This window comes from Eschrichtius robustus, chromosome 15 (genome assembly GCF_028021215.1).
Source record: "Eschrichtius robustus isolate mEscRob2 chromosome 15, mEscRob2.pri, whole genome shotgun sequence".
NCBI lineage: Eukaryota > Metazoa > Chordata > Mammalia > Artiodactyla > Eschrichtiidae > Eschrichtius > Eschrichtius robustus.
The window spans coordinates 35,307,665-35,326,326 of NC_090838.1; the positions used below are offsets into that span (position 1 = coordinate 35,307,665).

The 18,662-nt window shown below is 37.0% G+C and overlaps 1 protein-coding gene and 1 non-coding gene across 7 annotated transcripts in view; one reads left to right on the forward strand and one right to left on the reverse strand.

The window, feature by feature from the left end:
- MTA3 (metastasis associated 1 family member 3) overlaps positions 1–18,662 on the forward strand; it is a 155,343-nt gene that overhangs the window by 65,605 nt on the left and 71,076 nt on the right. For all 6 annotated transcript variants that reach the window (XR_011076632.1, XM_068564747.1, XM_068564749.1 and 3 more), the window contains exons 6-8: positions 355–472; positions 12,179–12,281; positions 16,582–16,681. Coding sequence is in view for 5 of the 6 variants with exons in the window: in XM_068564747.1 (XP_068420848.1) it covers positions 355–472; positions 12,179–12,281; positions 16,582–16,681 (321 nt within the window). In the remaining variant the exon portion in view is untranslated. The remainder of the gene's footprint in view (positions 1–354; positions 473–12,178; positions 12,282–16,581; positions 16,682–18,662) is intronic.
- On the reverse strand, positions 11,557–11,663 carry LOC137778193 (U6 spliceosomal RNA). The gene has a single exon (XR_011076773.1). It is a non-coding gene; the product is annotated as a U6 spliceosomal RNA (small nuclear RNA).

Consider the following 18,662-nt stretch of genomic DNA (forward strand, 5'->3'; position numbering starts at 1 on the left):
AGCTTTAAATGATTACTTGATTTCAGGGGTCTTCCTTTGACTTTTGCTTAACTTTGCTAGCTTTTAGTTTTAGAGCAGTTAATGGTTTTCTGTTAGACTAAAACAAATAATAATAACACTTTATTATCCACTTTTATTGTAAGCTATTTGTTTTGGTTTCATTTAATTTTATACTGTTTACCTGATGATAGTAACATCATGCTCTTCTTAAAGATATATGAATTTATTCACCGAAATGAAATTTTATACTCTGGAGTTTTGTGGTTTCATTATTGTGACATTGGATTTATTGCTTTATAAAAAGTAGAAGGAATTATGTTTACCTAGGTATTTTCTGTCATTTTTTTTTCCCAGGATACTTTTTTCTACTCATTGGTCTATGATCCTTCAGTGAAAACATTGTTAGCTGACAAAGGTGAAATCAGAGTGGGACCTAGATATCAAGCAGACATTCCAGAAATGCTCTTAGAAGGTATGTTTTCCTTTGGGTTGCAAATCCTATGAAAACAAATGTACCTTGAAACTCAAATATTTTCCTCATATGGAAGAAACAACTTTCAGGCTAAAGTTTAAAAGTAACGGGCTCTTCCAACTTTAGAAATACAACAAACAGCAATGAAAAATAATTTAATCGATCAGTTATTCATTTTTTATTTCACACTTTCATGAGTTTTCTGCCTGTGTTTTTCTTTTAAATACAACTTTAAGAATGTTAGTGTTGTTGAACTTGTGTTTCAATGTGACACGCTCATGCCTTGAGATCCTGAGTGCCTTCATGTCATCTATCTATGGTAGCCTTGGAATCTAGTGAACATTTACATTTTGGTGGGGATTTTGACTGATCTGCGTAGTTTCTATACCAGAGAGATTCAGAACTTTGCATTTTAAAAACAGGTCTTCCTAGCAAGACTTTTCTTTCTTCTGTCATAATTATATACTTAAAACCTTTATTTTCTGATTTCAAAAGTAAAACATTCTTACCGTTAAAAAATAAAACACAAAGAAACGTGTAATATAGAAAATGAACACCAGCCCCTTTCCTTCTTTCCAAACCCATATTTAATTACTAATATTGTTCAGGGTATTTTTTTTTTTGGTACAGGCTCTGGCTCGTAATCCATTCTGGAGTGGTCTTTGTGGGATGGCAACTTGCACGTTGCTCTGCAATTGCTTCTTTCAGTTAATAGTGTTTGTATCTTTAGCATCTTTCCTGATGAGTAGAGTGGCTTTATTCTTTTCAGTGACTGTAGAGTTCTTAAGTCTGCATGGATGTGCCACAATTTATTTCCTTTACCAGTACCCTATTGACAGACATTTAGGTGTTTACATTTTTTGATATTACAAATGATGCTTCCAGAAAAGCTTTACATATACTTATGCTGTGTAAATGTTTTTCAAGCATAGTTCCCTGGAAGATATTGAAAATGCTTCTTTGCCCTTCAAAAAGGCTGTTAATTTTCGTATGAGTGAACCAGATGCTTCCACCAATAGATTATTAAAGAACCCCCCTTGCCCATTTTGTGATATTATTGTCTTGGCTTTTCATTTTTTTTGGTGTTGCTGTTTGTTTGTTTTTTTTTTTCTTTAATTTTTAAAAGTTACTTATGCTTTCCGTTACTGCTCTTCTGTAAATTTCTTGTGTATTTTCTATTTGGTTATTTATATGTATTGGCAAGAGTATTTTGCATATTAAAGGTAAACAAATATAAAAGTATCTGCCCTTTGCCTACGAGTGTTGCACATATTGCCTCCTCACTTAAAAAATGCTAATGATTTTAAATTTGTTTTATTTATTTTTGTTATACAGAAATTAAGAAGTTTTGTCATACAGAAGTTTAGAATTTATCCCTTAAGGTTTATATAATTTGCATTCTTTACCTTGCCTTACCTATAGGAAATATATGCAGAAAAGTTAAATCAACTCAGGATAGAGTTGTGTTGTCATTGTCAGTGGTGGGTAGGTGGGGTGGCTGTGAATAATAACAGGTTGCAGACTTCTGCATTTTCATGAATTCAGTAGCAGGAAAGGTCAGTCAGTAATGACTAAGCTTTGAGAACAGAATGCCATGTCTGCACTCATCTGTGTTTAGAAGTTTTTTTTGAAGAAATTGTAAGTAGTGACTCAGTTTATTATAGGCTGAGAGATTGCATTTATTAGCATTCTGTTCTGTACAAACCATCTTTTCTTCCAGAAATAATTTTGGATGTTTTATAGTCCTTAATGTTTGATCTTAGACTTTTATCACTACATGTAAGTGTTCACTAAATATTTATTGTTTTATTTTTAAAAACACTTGATTTTTAAGTTTTACAAATAGTGCTGCATTGAGTATCCTTTATATAATGCATAATTTTGTACTCTGGATATAACTGGAAAATATGTTCCCAGAAATGAAATTGCTAAGTCATAAGGCATGTGTTTCTGAAATTTTATACAAAATGGTAATTGTCTTCCAAGTAATTATTTACAGGTGGTTTTTTTCCTTGTTTTAATTAAGGTATAATTTATATGTAGTACATTTCACCCTCTTTTGTGACAGTTCTTTGAGTTTTGGGCAAATGTATACACTCTTAGTGAGATAGTTCAGCAAGGCCATCTATGCACAGGCCAAAAGCCAGGAGCGACCCTGGTGCTCATGTGTGCTTGTCGCCTGGCCCAAGTTCTACATCCCCTAAGCAGCCCTTTGTTACTCCTCCCTGAACTTTGATCTCTCCGCTTGTCAAACTCTGCAGACTGTGTCGTTCATGTAATCTTGTGTGCTATTTTTATTATTTGACTTTTAAAATTTTGGACTGCCTGAGCTGTTGATTGTGTGGTCCTCTCTCTCTTTTTCATAAAAAAAAATTTATATATATATATATTTTATTGAAGTATAGTTGATTTACAGTGTTGTGTTTTTTAATTTTTTTGATTTTTAAATTTATATATATTTTTTATTGAAATATTTTAATTTATTTTTTAATTTTAATTTATTTTTTTTTATTTTGGGTGCGCCGTGGCTTGCACCATCTCAGTTCCCTGACCAGGGATTGAACCTGGGCCATGGCAGTGAAAGCTCCAAATCCTAACCACTAGACCACCGGGAACTCCCTAATTTTTTTTTTATGTTTGGTTCTTTCTTGAGCACTGAAATAAGCCTAGATGTATAGAAAGCCTAGAAAATTTTGTGTATTGCTCATGTAAAGATAAATGCTGAACCAAGTAATAAAGTTGGGATATTTCAAGTAACAGTGGGCATAAAAATCAGATCATGGAATCTCATGAGTTCCCACTTCTCTGCAAAACTTTTACATATGATATTGCCCCTGAAAAGCATAAAGCTGGTTAGAGTTAGTAATTTGGAAAGCATATCTACCTAGCTTAGAATTAAAAAAATTATTTTAGGAAATGAAATCATATATAAAATGCAATAATTTATTCTACAGTACTTCTCAATAAGGATTTTGAATTCTTGAGGGTAAGAACCTTGAAGTTCTTCTTCCAGGTAAAAGGAACAGCTTGTGGCATTTGGGAAGTTACACCAGTTATCTGACAAAGGCATTCTTTGTATTTAGAAAATGTGACTAAATATTCATTAATATAATAGATCTTATAATTCATTAACAAGTATTAATTGCCTTTAACATTGCGTTTCTCTTAGTAGTCTTCCGGGTGGGTGGTTTACAAACTTTATTTAGGCAATAGAACCCTTTCTTATTACGCAGTATGACCTTAAATAAGGAAGTCAGGTTGTTGTGGGTGAAGTGGAAGAGAAGGCCCCGTTGAGTCTCTTGAGGTACCTTACTGAACCTTAGGATTCAGAGAATCAGCTTGAAGGCCACTGTGCCGATTAGAATCCTATCTCTTCGTTGCACAGTCAGAACCCCCAGTCCTTGCAGTTAGCGCTTATGATGAAGTCCCTTTGTAACATAGTATATGAAGGGGCTCCACTGTTTTCCCTTTGCCTTTTCCCATTTTTTAAATCTTAAAATTTATTTTATTGCAAACAGTATGAATTGTGGTAGAAAATGTAATTATATTGGAAACAAAAAGTAGTAGTCCCTCAGATCATCCCTTCTAACCCACTATTAACCACTGTTATTAATTTAACATGTTCTCCGAGACTGTTTGTTATATAAATATGTATAGAGATCCATGAAATTATGTTCTGTAGTGTTCCATCGTGTGATGGATCCAAGTTTATTTTATCTATTTCTTATGTGTTTAATGGTCGGGCAAGTTTTTCCTCAGTTCTTTAAAATTTCTTGGTTATGGCGGGGTTCTCATGTCGATGAAATTTTTTTTTCTTACTGTCAAAGTTTATCATCAATTTGTCAATTTCTTCCTTTCCAGATTTCATTAGGATTCTGATTGAAATTGTATTAATATTAAGATTATTTTGGGAGGTGATTGATTATTTTATAATATTGGGTCTGCTTCTGAGGTTTCTGTTCTATTCCCCTGGTCTGTCTGTCTGTTCATGCTCTAGTAACCCATGTTTTAATTATAGAGGCTTTGTAGTATGTGTTAATATCTGGTGAGGCTAGTTTCCCTCTTATTTTTCCAAGCTTGACTAATGCCAGAAAAAAAAGAATCTTCCTGTTTTTATTGGGGTTGTGGTTAATTTTTAAGTTAATTTAGACAGACATTTTGATGATTTTTTAAAAATTATGTCTTTATATTTATTTAAATTTTTATTTATTTATTTATGGCTGCATTGGGTCTTCATTGCTGCGTGCGGGCTTTCTCTAGCTGCGGCGAGCGGAGGCTACTCTTCGTTGCGGTGCACGGGCTTCTCATTGCGGTGGTTTCTCTTGTTGCGAAGCACAGGCTCTAGGCGCGCGGGCTTCAGTAGTTGTGGCTCGTGAGCTCAGTAGTTGTGGCTTGCGGGCTGTAGAGCACAGGCTCAGTAGCTGTGGCACACGGGCTTAGTTGCTCCGTGGCATGTGGGATCTTCCCGGACCAGGGATCAAACCGGTGCCCCCCTGCATTTGCAGGCAGATTCTTAACCACTGCGCCACCAAGGAAGTCCCCATTTTGATGATTTTTGAAACATCCTATCCAGACACAAGGGATTCTTTCTCTTTGTTCAAGGCTACTTTGGGGTCTTGTGGAAGTTTTTTGTTTGTTTGTTTTGTTTTAATACAGATTTTATATATTTCTTGTTAAGTTTATTTTATTTATTTTTTTCTGGCTGCTTTGGGTCTTCGTTGCTGCATGCGGGCTTTCTCTAATTGTGACGAGCAGGGACTACTCTTTGTTGTGGTGCGTGGGCTTCTCATTGTGGTGGCTTCTCTTGTTGCAGAGCACAGGCTCTAGGTGTGCAGGCTTCAGTAGTTGCAGCACGTGGGCTCAGTAGTTGTGGCACGCGGGCTCTAGAATGCAGGCTCAGTAGTTGTGCTACATGGGCTTAGTTGCTCCGCGGTATATGGGATCCTCCCAGGATCGTACCCGTGTCCCCTGCACTGGCCGGCGGATTCTTAACCACTGCACCACCAGGGAAGTCCCCAGTTTATAACTTGTTAGCTTTATTTATACGTGTTCATCTTTAACAATGAAAAACATTGTATTTTTCAACATAAATGAAAGTCACTTTGGGCTTTTATTTCAACTTAAAGCATTTAGCATATCCAAAATATTTTTTTCACTTGTAATCAGGAGACCAACTAGATGCAAGATTTAAAGAACCCCCTTCTTCTAATTAGTGTATTTTCTGGGAAGAAGGAGTAGGGTGGCAGATAGATACTCCAGCAGTTAAACCACACTTGAAAAACACAGACACTGCCATCATAGAAACTTTCATACACAGCCAGTGCCTGTTTGCAGGAAAATTAAATCGTAGAAAACATCATGTTCAAGAACAGATATTTAGGACTTGATGCAGTCTGTGCTTACTAACCCTTTTGATACTCTTGAGTGGGTACGTTTAGACCAGTACCCACTCCAATTTGCATTGGCATGGGATGTATAACTTGAATTAATATCCTGAGTAGGTGGAAGCATCAGCTCCATGCCAGAATATATTACAGGCTTGCTTTCTTTGTGAATGTGTCCTGATGAATTTAAGACATTGTTGTGGCATTTGTCTTGCTGGTGAATATTTCTTTTTTGTGGCTTTAGAATTTTAAAATTCAGTTATGGCTACCCACCATCTAGCAAACTCTTGAGATCTGGAAAGATCAGTATGTAGCTTGCAAGCAAAGGTGAAGGTTTGTTTTTTAGATTTTAAATCTTTATTGAGTTTGAATAACTACCTAGAGAATTTTCCGTAGAAAAAAGGTGTCATATGTAGTAAGTTTTGAATTATTATTTAGCTGTATTGTAACATTGGACTTTTAAGAAACAAATTATTTACATATTAAACTTTGTAACTGTTAAAAGTATTATAACATTAAATTATTAAACAAAAATGACTTTGGATTCACAGTTTTGGGTAAAATCTGGCTGTACTATGTTTTAGCTGAGTTACCTTGGAAAAATTATTTAACCTCTCCAAGTTCCCATTTCTTCCTCTTTAAAAAGTGAGTAATAGTGTATGTGCATACATCATAGTGTTGTGATGATCAAATGAAGTAATTCTTGTAAAGCATTTATTTTTTATTTTTTAAAATTTATTTTATTTTTATTTATTTATTTTTGGCTGCGTTGGGTCTTCGTTGCCACACGTGGGCTTTCTCTAGTTGCGGCGAGCGGGGACTACTCTTTGTTGCAGTGCGCGTGCTTCTCATTGCGGTGGCTTCTCTTGTTGTGGAGCACAGGCTCTAGGCGTGCGGCAGGCTTCAGTAGTTGTGGCACGCAGGCTCAGTAGTTGTGGCTCACGGGCTGTAGAGTGCAGGCTCAGTAGTTGTGGCACACGGGCTTAGTTGCTCCGTGGCATGTGGGATCTTCCCAGACCAGGGATCGAACCTGTGTCCCCTTCATTGGTAGGCGGATTCTTAACCACTGCGCCACCAGGGAAGTCCTTGTAAAGCATTTAGCACAGCACCTGCTGCTCAGTGTTCTCTATTACAGTTGCTTCTCCCGGGCCACCAACTGTCTACTGCTACTAATTAAGTAACTCTTGTCTGTATTTGGGTATTTAGGGTGTGTCTCTCTTTGAAAGTTAAAGAATTAAATTAGAATAGTCTCTTATGCTAAAATACATGCCTTTTAAACTTGAATTAGCTCATATACAGTCAATAGAAAAATGTCAGTATAGTGTGGAAATTGTCAGTTCATCTGAGGCTTTTCTAAGCAGTTATTCTCACAGATGAAGAGCGTTTAATAAAAAAAAAAAAACCAGTATATGGCGCATCTTAGAGTTACAGATGAAGGAATGAAAAATATCTTCCCCAGTGTTTATAAAAACCTGTACCCTAGATTTTATTTTTAATTTTGTTGAAACTGTACACAGTGACCTACATCTCGGTGGAGGAAGCATAAGTCCAGGGTTTAAGAAGATAAAGGATTGACTGACCTTTGTGCTTGGTGCAAATGTCAGTGGAGATTTAACTGTGTTGGTATTTTTGTTATGATTGTTTTTGTTTTTTTTTTTTAAAGTGCTCTGGTTCTTAGGTTTTAAAATTTTTGTCCTATTTTTCCGTAGACACTATTATTTTCAAGTGTGTAATTTTGCAGAATGTGTTTTCTGCAATGTGGTGGATGTTAATCAACTTAAAAACACCAGACCGTAACAAGTAAGTGTAAGCAGATATCGGTTGCAACCATGTGAGCGCAGTAGTTCGTAACCCAGGGCAGTTTTGTCTTCCATGGGACGTTAGACAATGTCTATAGACATTTTTGGTAGTCACACCTGGGGGGAGGGGGCGATGCTACTGGCGTCTAGTGGGTAGAGATCAGGGCTGCTGCTGAGCATAGTACAATGCACGGGACAGCCCCCATGGCAAGGAGTTGTCGGCCCAAAGTGTCGACAGTGCACACTGTGTACAGAGGAACCCTACTGTAAAGGGTTTTGGGGACATAGTAAGCACTAACTAAATGTTATTTAATATTTACATAGTTATAGTAATATTTAAATTTTCAAATATGAATTATATTACCTGGTCTATTTCTGTGGTTTTGATTCTGTTTATTGTTGTGCCAGTACCACATTGTTTGATTACTGTTGCTATATATTATAATCCCACCCAGTTTAGAGGATCCTCTTATATTATTCTTTTAATAATGATAATATTCTTTGATTTGTAGAGATTAATATTTGAATTATTTTGTGGGCTTTCAGAACTAAATTTTGTTAAATTTAACTTGAAGTACTTGTACAAAAATGACAGCCTTAAGATTTAAAAATCTTCTTTATTCAAGTCATCTTATGTTCTCTGAAAGTTTTGTAATTTCTTTATATAAACATACTTCCAATTTTGTTTCTTAGTATTTTATATTTTTGTTGCCATAATATCTGATTTTTTTTTTTTTTACATTTTTGTTTTCATTCTCTTTGGAATGCCATTGGGTTTTATATATTCATTTTTTATTGTGCCTTTCTTGTAATTTATTTTTAAAATCTATTTTTATTGAGATATAATTGCCATATAACACTGTGTATGTTTAATTTGTTGGTTTGATTACATTCAGGTATTGCAGGTTGGTTACCACCATAGCATTAGCTATCTATCGTGTCATAATTATCACTTCTTTTTTGTGGTGGGAACAAAGATCCTAGTCTCTTACCAACTTTGAAGTTTATAATAACAGTATTGTCTGTAATCACTGTGCTGTGCATTAGATCTCCAGAACTTACTTACCTAGCGGTTGGAAGTATGTACCCTTAAACAACCTCTCCCCATCCCCCTCCACCCCACCCCCTTTCCAGCCTCTGGCAACCACCATTCTACTCTGTTTTAATGAGTTTGGCTTTTTAAGATTCCACATAAAATGATATCATACAGTATTTGTTTCTAGTAACGTATTATTCCTTTGATGCATCACTTAAAACATTGCCCAGAACTTTCAGAACATTAATAAAAATGGTGATAAATGGCAGCCTTCTGTGTTTCTGAATTAAATATAATATACTCTGATGGTAGTTGCAGAGAAAATGAATTATATTTAGAACAAAGAATATTTCTAGTTGTCCAACAAAGGGTCTATAGGATGACAGCTCCATCCAGCCTTAGTTCTTCAGTCTTTGAACAATGGTCTGTGCTCTTTGGGGGTATACTGAAGAAGTACTTTGCCATTATTTTCTAGAAATCTTAAAATATAGCTGAAGGGTTAGGGCTAACACATATAAAATCATTGTTGAATCTACATTTCTTCAAAATTATGAAGAGGAACGTATGAAGCAAAAAATTGGATGCCATATATAATCGTGTAGGTAGTTGGTAAATATATTTGGTAGGAATTCACAGAGAGAGAGAGCTTCATGGGCTGGTGTGGGACTAGAGCGGATTGTAATTGCCCAGATTATCATAAATGGAGGAGGAAAGTGAGATTATTGCAATGACTGGAATGAACATGACCAGAGCATAGAATTCTTCTTGGTTCAGTCTCTGGCTCATACCACATTTCCCAAGACCATTCTACAGATTGCTGATAGCTTAGTTGAGGATTTCATTATACAGATTCTAGAGCTTCTTAAAAGTTTTTCCCTTGTGAAAAAGTGATTAAACTGATATAAATGTAATTATATGATGAATCCAAAATGGGGAATTCCCTAGAGTGACTGTTTGAATAGAACATTCTATATTCTTTTTATGTTCTTGTTATTTTTGTTCTCATCCCATGGTATTGTATGTTTTAGTTGTTAGTAGAAATGCATTCAGGAGTGTTTTATTATTGTTTATAGCAAATTTATTTAGAATTCTTATACTGAATTATCTTTCCTCTGTATGCTGCAGAATGTATGGATAGGATTGAAGTTTATCAATTTAACTGACTTAAATTTGAAAAGTAAATATCAGTTTTACCCTTATGTTCTAGAACATATAATAGAAGGGGCTTAATACCGAATAGCATCATCATTTCATCTTGTGTTATTTAAAAATGCAGATTTCAAATGTAGATTTATTATTATATTTCTTTCTTTACTACTTTACTATTTATCTTACTTAACATGTATTTCTTGGAGATACAGGGGAGTATAATTGTGTCATTTTCCTTTCAAAAGTTTCATGCAGTTTACAAACGTTTGGGTTTGTAAATGGTTTTTAAAAATGAACCAATTGAATTTTTTTTTAACATCTTTATTGGAGTATAATTGCTTTACAATGGTGTGTTAGTTTCTGCTTTATAACAAAGTGAATCAGCTATACATATACATATATCCCATATCTCCTCCCTCTTGTGTCTCCCTCCCATCCTCCCAATCCCACCCCTCTAGGTAGTCACATGCATTGTAAGCAAAAACAATGAAAAACAAAATCCTTTTAAACACTTGATATGTCTTTGGACTAGTACTCATTCTGGTCTGCTTGTGCTTCTTTATGTTGGGGGTGGCAATTGACTTTTTCGTTACCTACCTGTCTTTGAACAAGGAGCAGGATGGGCAGGCCCCCTACCTGACAGCAGTGGCTGACTTAGGAGACTGCATATGGGGTGGCTGATTCTGCCCTCCCGCTTTCTCCTTTTGAGCCTTAATACCTGCTTGCTCCCATCCTAGGAGGGAACACATTAATAAGCCTATAGCCTGGATTCATCAGTCACCAAGGGATGTTCAGCCTCATAGTATGTCAGTCAGTGCAAGACACTCTGCCTGATGTTATAGATGCAGTGATCAAAACCAAAACATAGCCCAAACCAATTCCTAGCCTGATAGGAAATTCATAGCTGTAAATAGGAATCCAGTCAACTCCCAAGTCTGTTTTCCATTACCATCTTTTATCCTAACATTGAGTCTTGCCTGCTGGTTATATCTCCTCGTGAGACGTTCCTGAAACAAAACATCCTGTATTATCCTCAGTCTTTTCCTCAACCTCTTGATTGTTTCCTTCTTTCTGTTAATGCCAACACTATCTATGTAGTTCTCAAGACTGGAAACCTACCCATTATACCAGTCTGTCACTGTCATTTCTAAATATTCTCTCTTAGCTCTTTATTGTCACTGTCAATACCATGTCTCCCTGTCTGTATCACGTATCTCTGTAGAGCAAATTATTCCATTGCTAAGTGTTGGATGTGAAATTTGTTTCTGGTTTTGTCACTCTACTGCTAAAAAGGCAAGGGCTTCTTATTACCTCCAAATAAAAATCTATTCAGAAAATCTGTGCAGAATCTTCAGTAATATTTTCATAACCCACTTCTTTTAGCTATCTGTTCTCATTCCCCTTGATGTACTCCTGACAAAATTAGCTACTTTTCTACCACATCTTAAAGCCCCATGACTTTGTTTACATTCTCATTTCTTTTTTTTTTTAATCCTTTTATTATTTACAACAGTCTTTTGATAATTTCTGCTAAATTTGTTCTGATATATTCTTTTTTTTTTTAACATCTTTATTGGAGTATAATTGCTTTACAATGGTATGTTAGTTTCTGCTTTATAACAAAGTGAATCAGTTATAAATATGTCCCCATATCTCTTCCCTCTTGCGTCTCCCTCCCTCCCACCCTCCTTATCCCACCCCTCTAGGTGGTCACAAAAAAATATGGAACGCTTCACGAATTTGCGTGTCATCCTTGCGCAGGGGCCATGCTAATCTTCTCTGTATCGTTCCAATTTTAGTATATGTGCTACCGAAGCGAGCACCATTCTCATTTCTTACTTTAAGTTCTCTCCCCCTGCCAGTGCATTCATACCCTTCAGTTCTTAGCAGGAATGCCACCTCGTGCATGACATCGTTCCCTAACTAGCCTGAAATGATTTCTCTAATCTTCAGGATCTTACAGTCATATCTATACGTCTCTGTGACATCTGTTTCTTTTCATGTGTATCATAGTTATTTATGAGTAAGTTTTATCATAATTTGAGCATCTTTCTTTTCTGTCTCTATATCCCTTAGTGAGGCTTGGGGCCTCACGCATACAAATACACAGGAAAGACATGTTAATGACTAAGTGAAGACATCATATGGTCGGTTTGGTTGTGTTATCATCAGCGTTCACTTTACAGAGTGTTCTACATCTGCTGTCTGATAGAATGTATGCAAACCATGTACATTTACCTTATACTTTTAATGCTGTGGTGACCACAGTCATCAATCATATGTGACAACGTATGTGCCTTGTGAATAACAAGACTCCATTTTCTTTGTTCTTGGACAGGAGAATCAGATGAGAGGGAACAGTCTAAATTGGAAGTGAAAGTTTGGGACCCAAATAGCCCACTTACAGATCGACAGATTGACCAGTTTTTAGTTGTAGCACGGTGAGTATGGCACTGTGGAGTCAAGAGATGTCTTTTCTTTTTATAAAAGAATTTATAGAAAATTTATGAATTTTCCTTTTTTTGTGTTCTACTATTTTTCATTGGTTGTATTTTTCTTTTTCTAACTGTGTAAGAAAGCCGAATATATATCACACCTCTTCCTAAATAATATGGTTTATTATCATTAGTTTCTGTTTTAAAAGTGAAAATAGATTTATTAATTTTTACTGATTAAGAAAATAAATGCTCCTTGTAAAAATGTAAGCACTACAGAAAAGTATAAAGTAGAAACTCAACACCTGAAATCCCATATCTTTAATTAAAGCAGTGATCTCCTTTAAGCTAGTCAGGGATTATTCAGGTGTCAGTAATAATGTGCTCCTCTAATTGCACCCACGTGTGAGTAACGTCTGTTGGCTAGGTGTAAGGCTGTTCTTTGAGAGTTCTAAGCCTGGCTCCCTGGCTGCCTTGCCCACCCCCTCATCCCCCCCTCCCCCCATAACCCCTTTTCTTGAGAAAATGAGTGGACAGAAGTTTATTTGTATTTTTTCAATTATAAAAGTGAATGATGTTCATGGGGGAATTGCTGCAAAGCAGAAAGTAAATGAGATTATCATAGCATTGTAATAGCAGAAAATTTGGAAAAAACCTAAAAGTACATCAGCAAGCAGTTGATGAATGAATTGAGGTATATTTAGTAATGGGGTATTACTTTACAACAATGAAAATGAATGAATTAGGGCTATATGTAGCAAAGAGGTAAACCTCAAAAACAATGTTGAGTAAATACATACAGTATGGTCACTGATAAAAAAATTTTACAATGTGCAAACAATGTCTTATTTCATTAATGGGCATATATATGCATATGCGTATTATATATATATGTATGAGTTCTGGGAATGTGTATTGATAAAATTTATTTCCTTAAAAAAATGAACCAAGAGACTTCCTTGGTCCAGTGGTAAAGAATGCGCCTTCCCATGCAGGGGACGTGGGCTTGATCCTGCTCGGGGAACTGAGATCCCACATGCCACGGGGCAGCTAAGCCCGAACGCCCCACAACTAATGAGCCCACGCACCTCAACTAGAGAGCCTACGTGCCGCAAACTACAGAGCCCGTGTGCTCTGGAGCCATGTGCCACAGCTAGAGAGAAGTCCATGCACCGCAACAAAGAGCCTGTGAGCCGCAACAAAAGATCCCTCGTGCCGCAACTAAGATCTGATGCAGCCCCAAAAAAAGAAAAAAACAAATGTGGCAAAATATTATCTTTTTAATTTTTTTTGATTTATTTATTTTATTGAAATATGGTTGATTTGCAATAGTATATTAGTTTCAGGTATACAACATAGTGATTCAATATTTTTATAGATTATACTGCATTTAAAGTTATTACAAAATAATGGCTAAATTGCCCTGTGCGGTACAGTATAAACTTGTTGCTTCAAACATGGCAAAATATTAGAATGAGGTAGATCTGGACATGATTACAAACGTCTTCATTATAGTCTCTAATTTTTTGTTGAATGTTTTTTATAATACAAAGGACAAAAGGGTCTTAGCCCATCCTTAACACTGTTCATAGTGCCAGTCACCATGGAAGTCATACATCATATCGGTGGGTAGGCATTTAGACTCCAGAGCCCACATGCCTAGCCACTAACTGATTAGATGAAGAGACTTGATATATATACATTGTTGGGGAGGAGCCAGTCAGTGGAATAGAGGAGACTGAAGATTCGGGAGTAGAAATGAATCATTGGTGGAACCTCTGCCCTAGAGACTCCAGACAGGTTATCTGGATTTTGTATTATTTAGTAGATTTTGCAGTTTCAGATTTGATTTTCATTTTTTTTTTTTCCTTTTCCTGATTACGATGGGCCATGTTTTCTTTTTTCTTGAAGCCAGCATGAGAGGCACCAAGGAGAAGCACCTAGTATCTTTTTCAATTTTTGTTTTTTTAAAAAAAAATCTAAATACAAATTAAACCCAGTTAAGCACCACTGCACATCCCACCAGAATGGTTAAAATTTAAGACTGGGCTTCCCTGGTGGCGCAGTGGTTACGAATCTGCCTGCCAATGCAGGGGACATGGGTTCGAGCCGTGGTCCGGGAAGATCCCACATGCCTCTGAGCAGCTAAGCCCCATGTGCCACAACTGCTGAGCCTGTGCTCTAGAGCCTGTGAGCCACAACTACTGAGCCCGCATGCCACAACTACTGAAGCCCACGCGCCTAGAGCCCGTGCTCTGCGACAAGAGAAGCGACTGCAGTGAGAAGCCTGCGTGCCACAACGAAGAGTAGCACCTGCTCGCTGCAACTACAGAAAGCCCACGCGCAGCAACGAAGACCCAATGCAGCCAAAAATAAAATAAATAATAAAAATAAATACATAAAAAAAAAATTTAAAAGACTGACAGTGCCAAGCACTGGTAAAGATGTGGGACAACCAGCACTCTCATATTCTGCTGGTTGTAGTGCAAGTTGGTACAGCTGCCTTAGAAAACTGTTTGCTGTCATCTAACACACATATCCCTTAAGTTTCACTCCTAAATATATATGCAGCAGAAATGCATACACCTGTGTGCCAAAAAGATACATATACAGATGGCAGTAATGGCACTATCCATAGTAGCCCCAGCTTGGAAACACATGTCCGTCAACAATAGAGTGGGGGTGGGGCATCGTGCAAAGTAATGCTCACAGCAAGGAAATGAACGAACACAGCTCATTCACAGCCGGCAGCATGGGTGAATCCACAGACATAGTTTTGAACAAAAGAAACTGGATATGAAAAGTGTGCGTAGCATGTGATTCTGTTTAAGTTTTCAATTGAGCAAAACTAATCTTTGATGTTAGAATCTGGGATGCTGGTTCCCTTCCACTAGGAAGTAGTGATTGGGAAGGAACCCGAAGAGTCTTCTGGGTGCTGTCATGATCTGTGTCTTGACCTGGATGCTGGTGACATGGATGCATTGACTTTGTGGTAACTGAATAGCTGTACAATGTGTACTTTTTGCACGTGTTTTATATTTTAATTAAAACCTTAAAAAAAAATCTCTTCCTCAGCTAACATGTTTAAAACACAGACAAGAAGCGGGAAGCCTTACCTTCATTTCACACTTTATTTCTTTTTTAAAAAAATTTATTTATTTATTTATTTAATTTTATTTTTGGCTGCGTTGGGTCTTTGTTGCTGCACACGGGCTTTCTCTAGTTGCAGCGAGCGGGGGCTACTCTTTGTTGCGGTGTGCGGGCTTCTCATCGCTGTGGCTCCTCTTGTTGCGGAGCACGGGCTCTAGGCACGCGGGCTTCAGTAGTTGTGGCACGTGAGCTCCAGTAGTTGTGGCACGTGGGCTCAGTAGCTGTGGCTCACGGGCTCTAGAGCGCAGGCTTGGTAATCATGGCGCACGGGCTTAAGTTGCTCCACGGCATGTGGGATCTTCCTGGACCAGGGCTCGAACCCGTGTCCCCTGCATTGGCAGATGGATTCTTAACCACTGCGCCACCAGGGAAGCCCACACTTTATTTCCTGAAGTTAGGGTTCTCTGTGTATGGGAAGGCCTTCTAAATCATTAAATGAAAATCAGTGTTGTGGTAATTGTTTTTTTTTTTTTTTTTTTTTTTGGAAATCTGTTATATATTGAGTCCTTGAAGGAAGAGGTTGCTGCAGTTGATGATATCTCATTTCAAGGAAAAATGTTATTGGGATTTCACCATTTGGGCTAAAAAAGTGGTCAGAACTTGCTTTGCAATAATAGTCAAATTCTGCATCAAATTTATTTCTCATTTTTGAAGCACATTTGGAAACCAACTTGTTTATTCCATGGCATTTCATTATAGATCTTCCCATTCTTTATGCCACACAAGCCTCTTTTTCTTAATTGTTTTAAAAATATATATTTATTTATTTATTTTGGCTGCAGTGGTCTTAGTTGTGGCATGCGGACTTCTTAGTTGCGGCATGCGAACTCTGAGTTGCGGCATGTATGCGGGATCTAGTTCCCCGACCAGGGATCGAACCCAGGCCCCCTGCATTGGGAGCATGGAGTCTTACACACTGGACCGCCAGGAAGTCCCTCTTTTTCTTAATTTAATTGTAATGACACATATGTGTAGTGAATTGGCTTGTCAATTCTTAAATCGCAAAGAAAATACTTTTTGTCTGATTTGATTCTTAAACATCAAAGAACTTGCTTGACTTTTACAACCATTCATTTACTACCCAAATGTGTTTTTTTTAAAGATAAAAAAACAACAGTGCCTTAATCTTTCCTCTTTGTTTGTGTGGTTTATCCAGTGCTGTCGGGACATTCGCTCGAGCCCTTGATTGCAGCAGTTCTGTAAGGCAGCCTAGTTTGCATATGAGTGCAGCTGCAGCTTCTCGAGACATCACCCTGGTAAGATGCTTTTTGAAATTTGGGAGTTATTATTTCTTCTGCTACTTGTTTAATTTAAAAGCCAATATAGCAGTGTTGTAGATGTGAGAACTTCCTGGCTCTAAGCCCTGCTGACTGTTAGGTTGATTCGGCTTGGCTGGTTGATTAACTCAACTCGGTGTCTCATTCCTAAGTCACCCCTTGTGTTTGTGAGCTGGGACAAGTAAGAATGACTATTCACAGAGTAGGTACAAAATTATAAAAAATATTTTGGGGAAAACAATTCAATATTCTGATTCATCTGTTTTCACTTTGGTGCTTTTTTGGTGTATTCCATCTACACCAAAGTACATAAATAGTTGTAGCTCACACATAGTGCTTTACAATTTTTTTAAGTGAAAGTAGCCATCTCTTGAAACCATTGCTATAGGAGTTATTCTTTTGTCATGCCATTAGTCAGTATTAAATATTTAAAGTTTTGTTTTGTCTGTTCATTAGAAAGAGGTTCTGTTTTCTTAAATTATTTCATTATATTATGGTTGCTATCTTTTAAGGCTATTTCCTTTCTTCCCTTGGTGATCAAATGAGGCTTCCCACGTTCAGCTTAATTATACCACTGATGCCTGCTGTGGCTGGGCATCGGGCTTGGCACTTGCTTCCTTGTCTGCACCCTCCAGCAGAGCAGACCTGCATGTTTTTGCCTATTGAAGTTCCTTAACTGTATTGATTGCCACTCCCTCTGAGATAGGCATGGTAGGATGCTCATATTACAAATGAGGAAACTGAGGTATGGCAAGGTTAAGTTGTTTGATATTCATTACTCGTAATAAAAGTGAGCATTTTGTTTTCTTTTTTTTTTTTAATTTATTTATTTATTTATTTATTTATTTATGGCTGTGTTGGGTCTTCGTTTCTGTGCGAGGGCTTTCTCTAGTTGTGGCAAGCGGGGGCCCCTCTTCATCGCGGTGCGCGGGCCTCTCACTATCGCGGCCTATCTTGTTGCGGAGCACAGGCTCCAGATGCGCAGGCTCAGTAATTGTGGCTCACGGGCCTAGTTGCTCCGCGGCATGTGGGATCCTCCCAGACCAGGGCTCGAACCCGTGTCCCCTTCATTGGCAGGCAGATTCTCAACCACTGCGCCACCAGGGAAGCCCTAGCATTTTGTTTTCTGATGGAATGGAATACAATGATAGGTTTTATTACTTTCTCATTATATTCCAATTTGAAATGTTTTCCACAAAATATTTATCATGATAATGTAAAAACTTGTACTAGAATGCACAACAAATTTGTTTCTTATAATTCTTTCTTGTATTTTTGTACAATTATAGATTATGATGAAAGCATTAATAGTCTATAGCCTTTAAGGAACCCTTTTCTCTATCCTTTCTCAAAGACTAGAATGTTGTTTATAGAAACAAGTTTTGTTCTCTCCGTTGGTACATTAATATTTTATGAAAGTTTAGGGGTTTCAAAATAGGTTTGTATTTTGGTTGTTTAGCACTTTTAGAGTGCTTTTTTTTTTTTTTTTTAAGAGTGCTTTTTTGAAGATGCAAGAGTATACTTGTCACTTTGTAACAACCTTAAATCCTGTCAACAGATATTTATGTGAACCAGAACTACATGGACTAATCACTACCTGTTTAAAAAAATTTTTTCCCAATTCTAAAATTAGTGTATTCTAATTATGAAAAAATTTTAAAAGTAAAGTACAGCAGCAGCCAAAAAAAAAAAGTTTTGTCCTCATTACCCAGGGTAGAATATTCTTACCATTTTATGTTTCCTTTCAGCCACTTTTTGTGAATTGCAAACAATATACTAGCAAATTACAGAATAGTACAGAAGATAATATAATAAAATACTATGCAGTGCCACCTAAAGCAGATGTTAACATTTTAGTTCTTTGGATTAAACAGATTTTCAACCACTATATTAATGATGAAATCTCTAATATTCTCTCCCTAATCCTATTCCCCATCCTCCATCTGTACCCCTGGCCCTG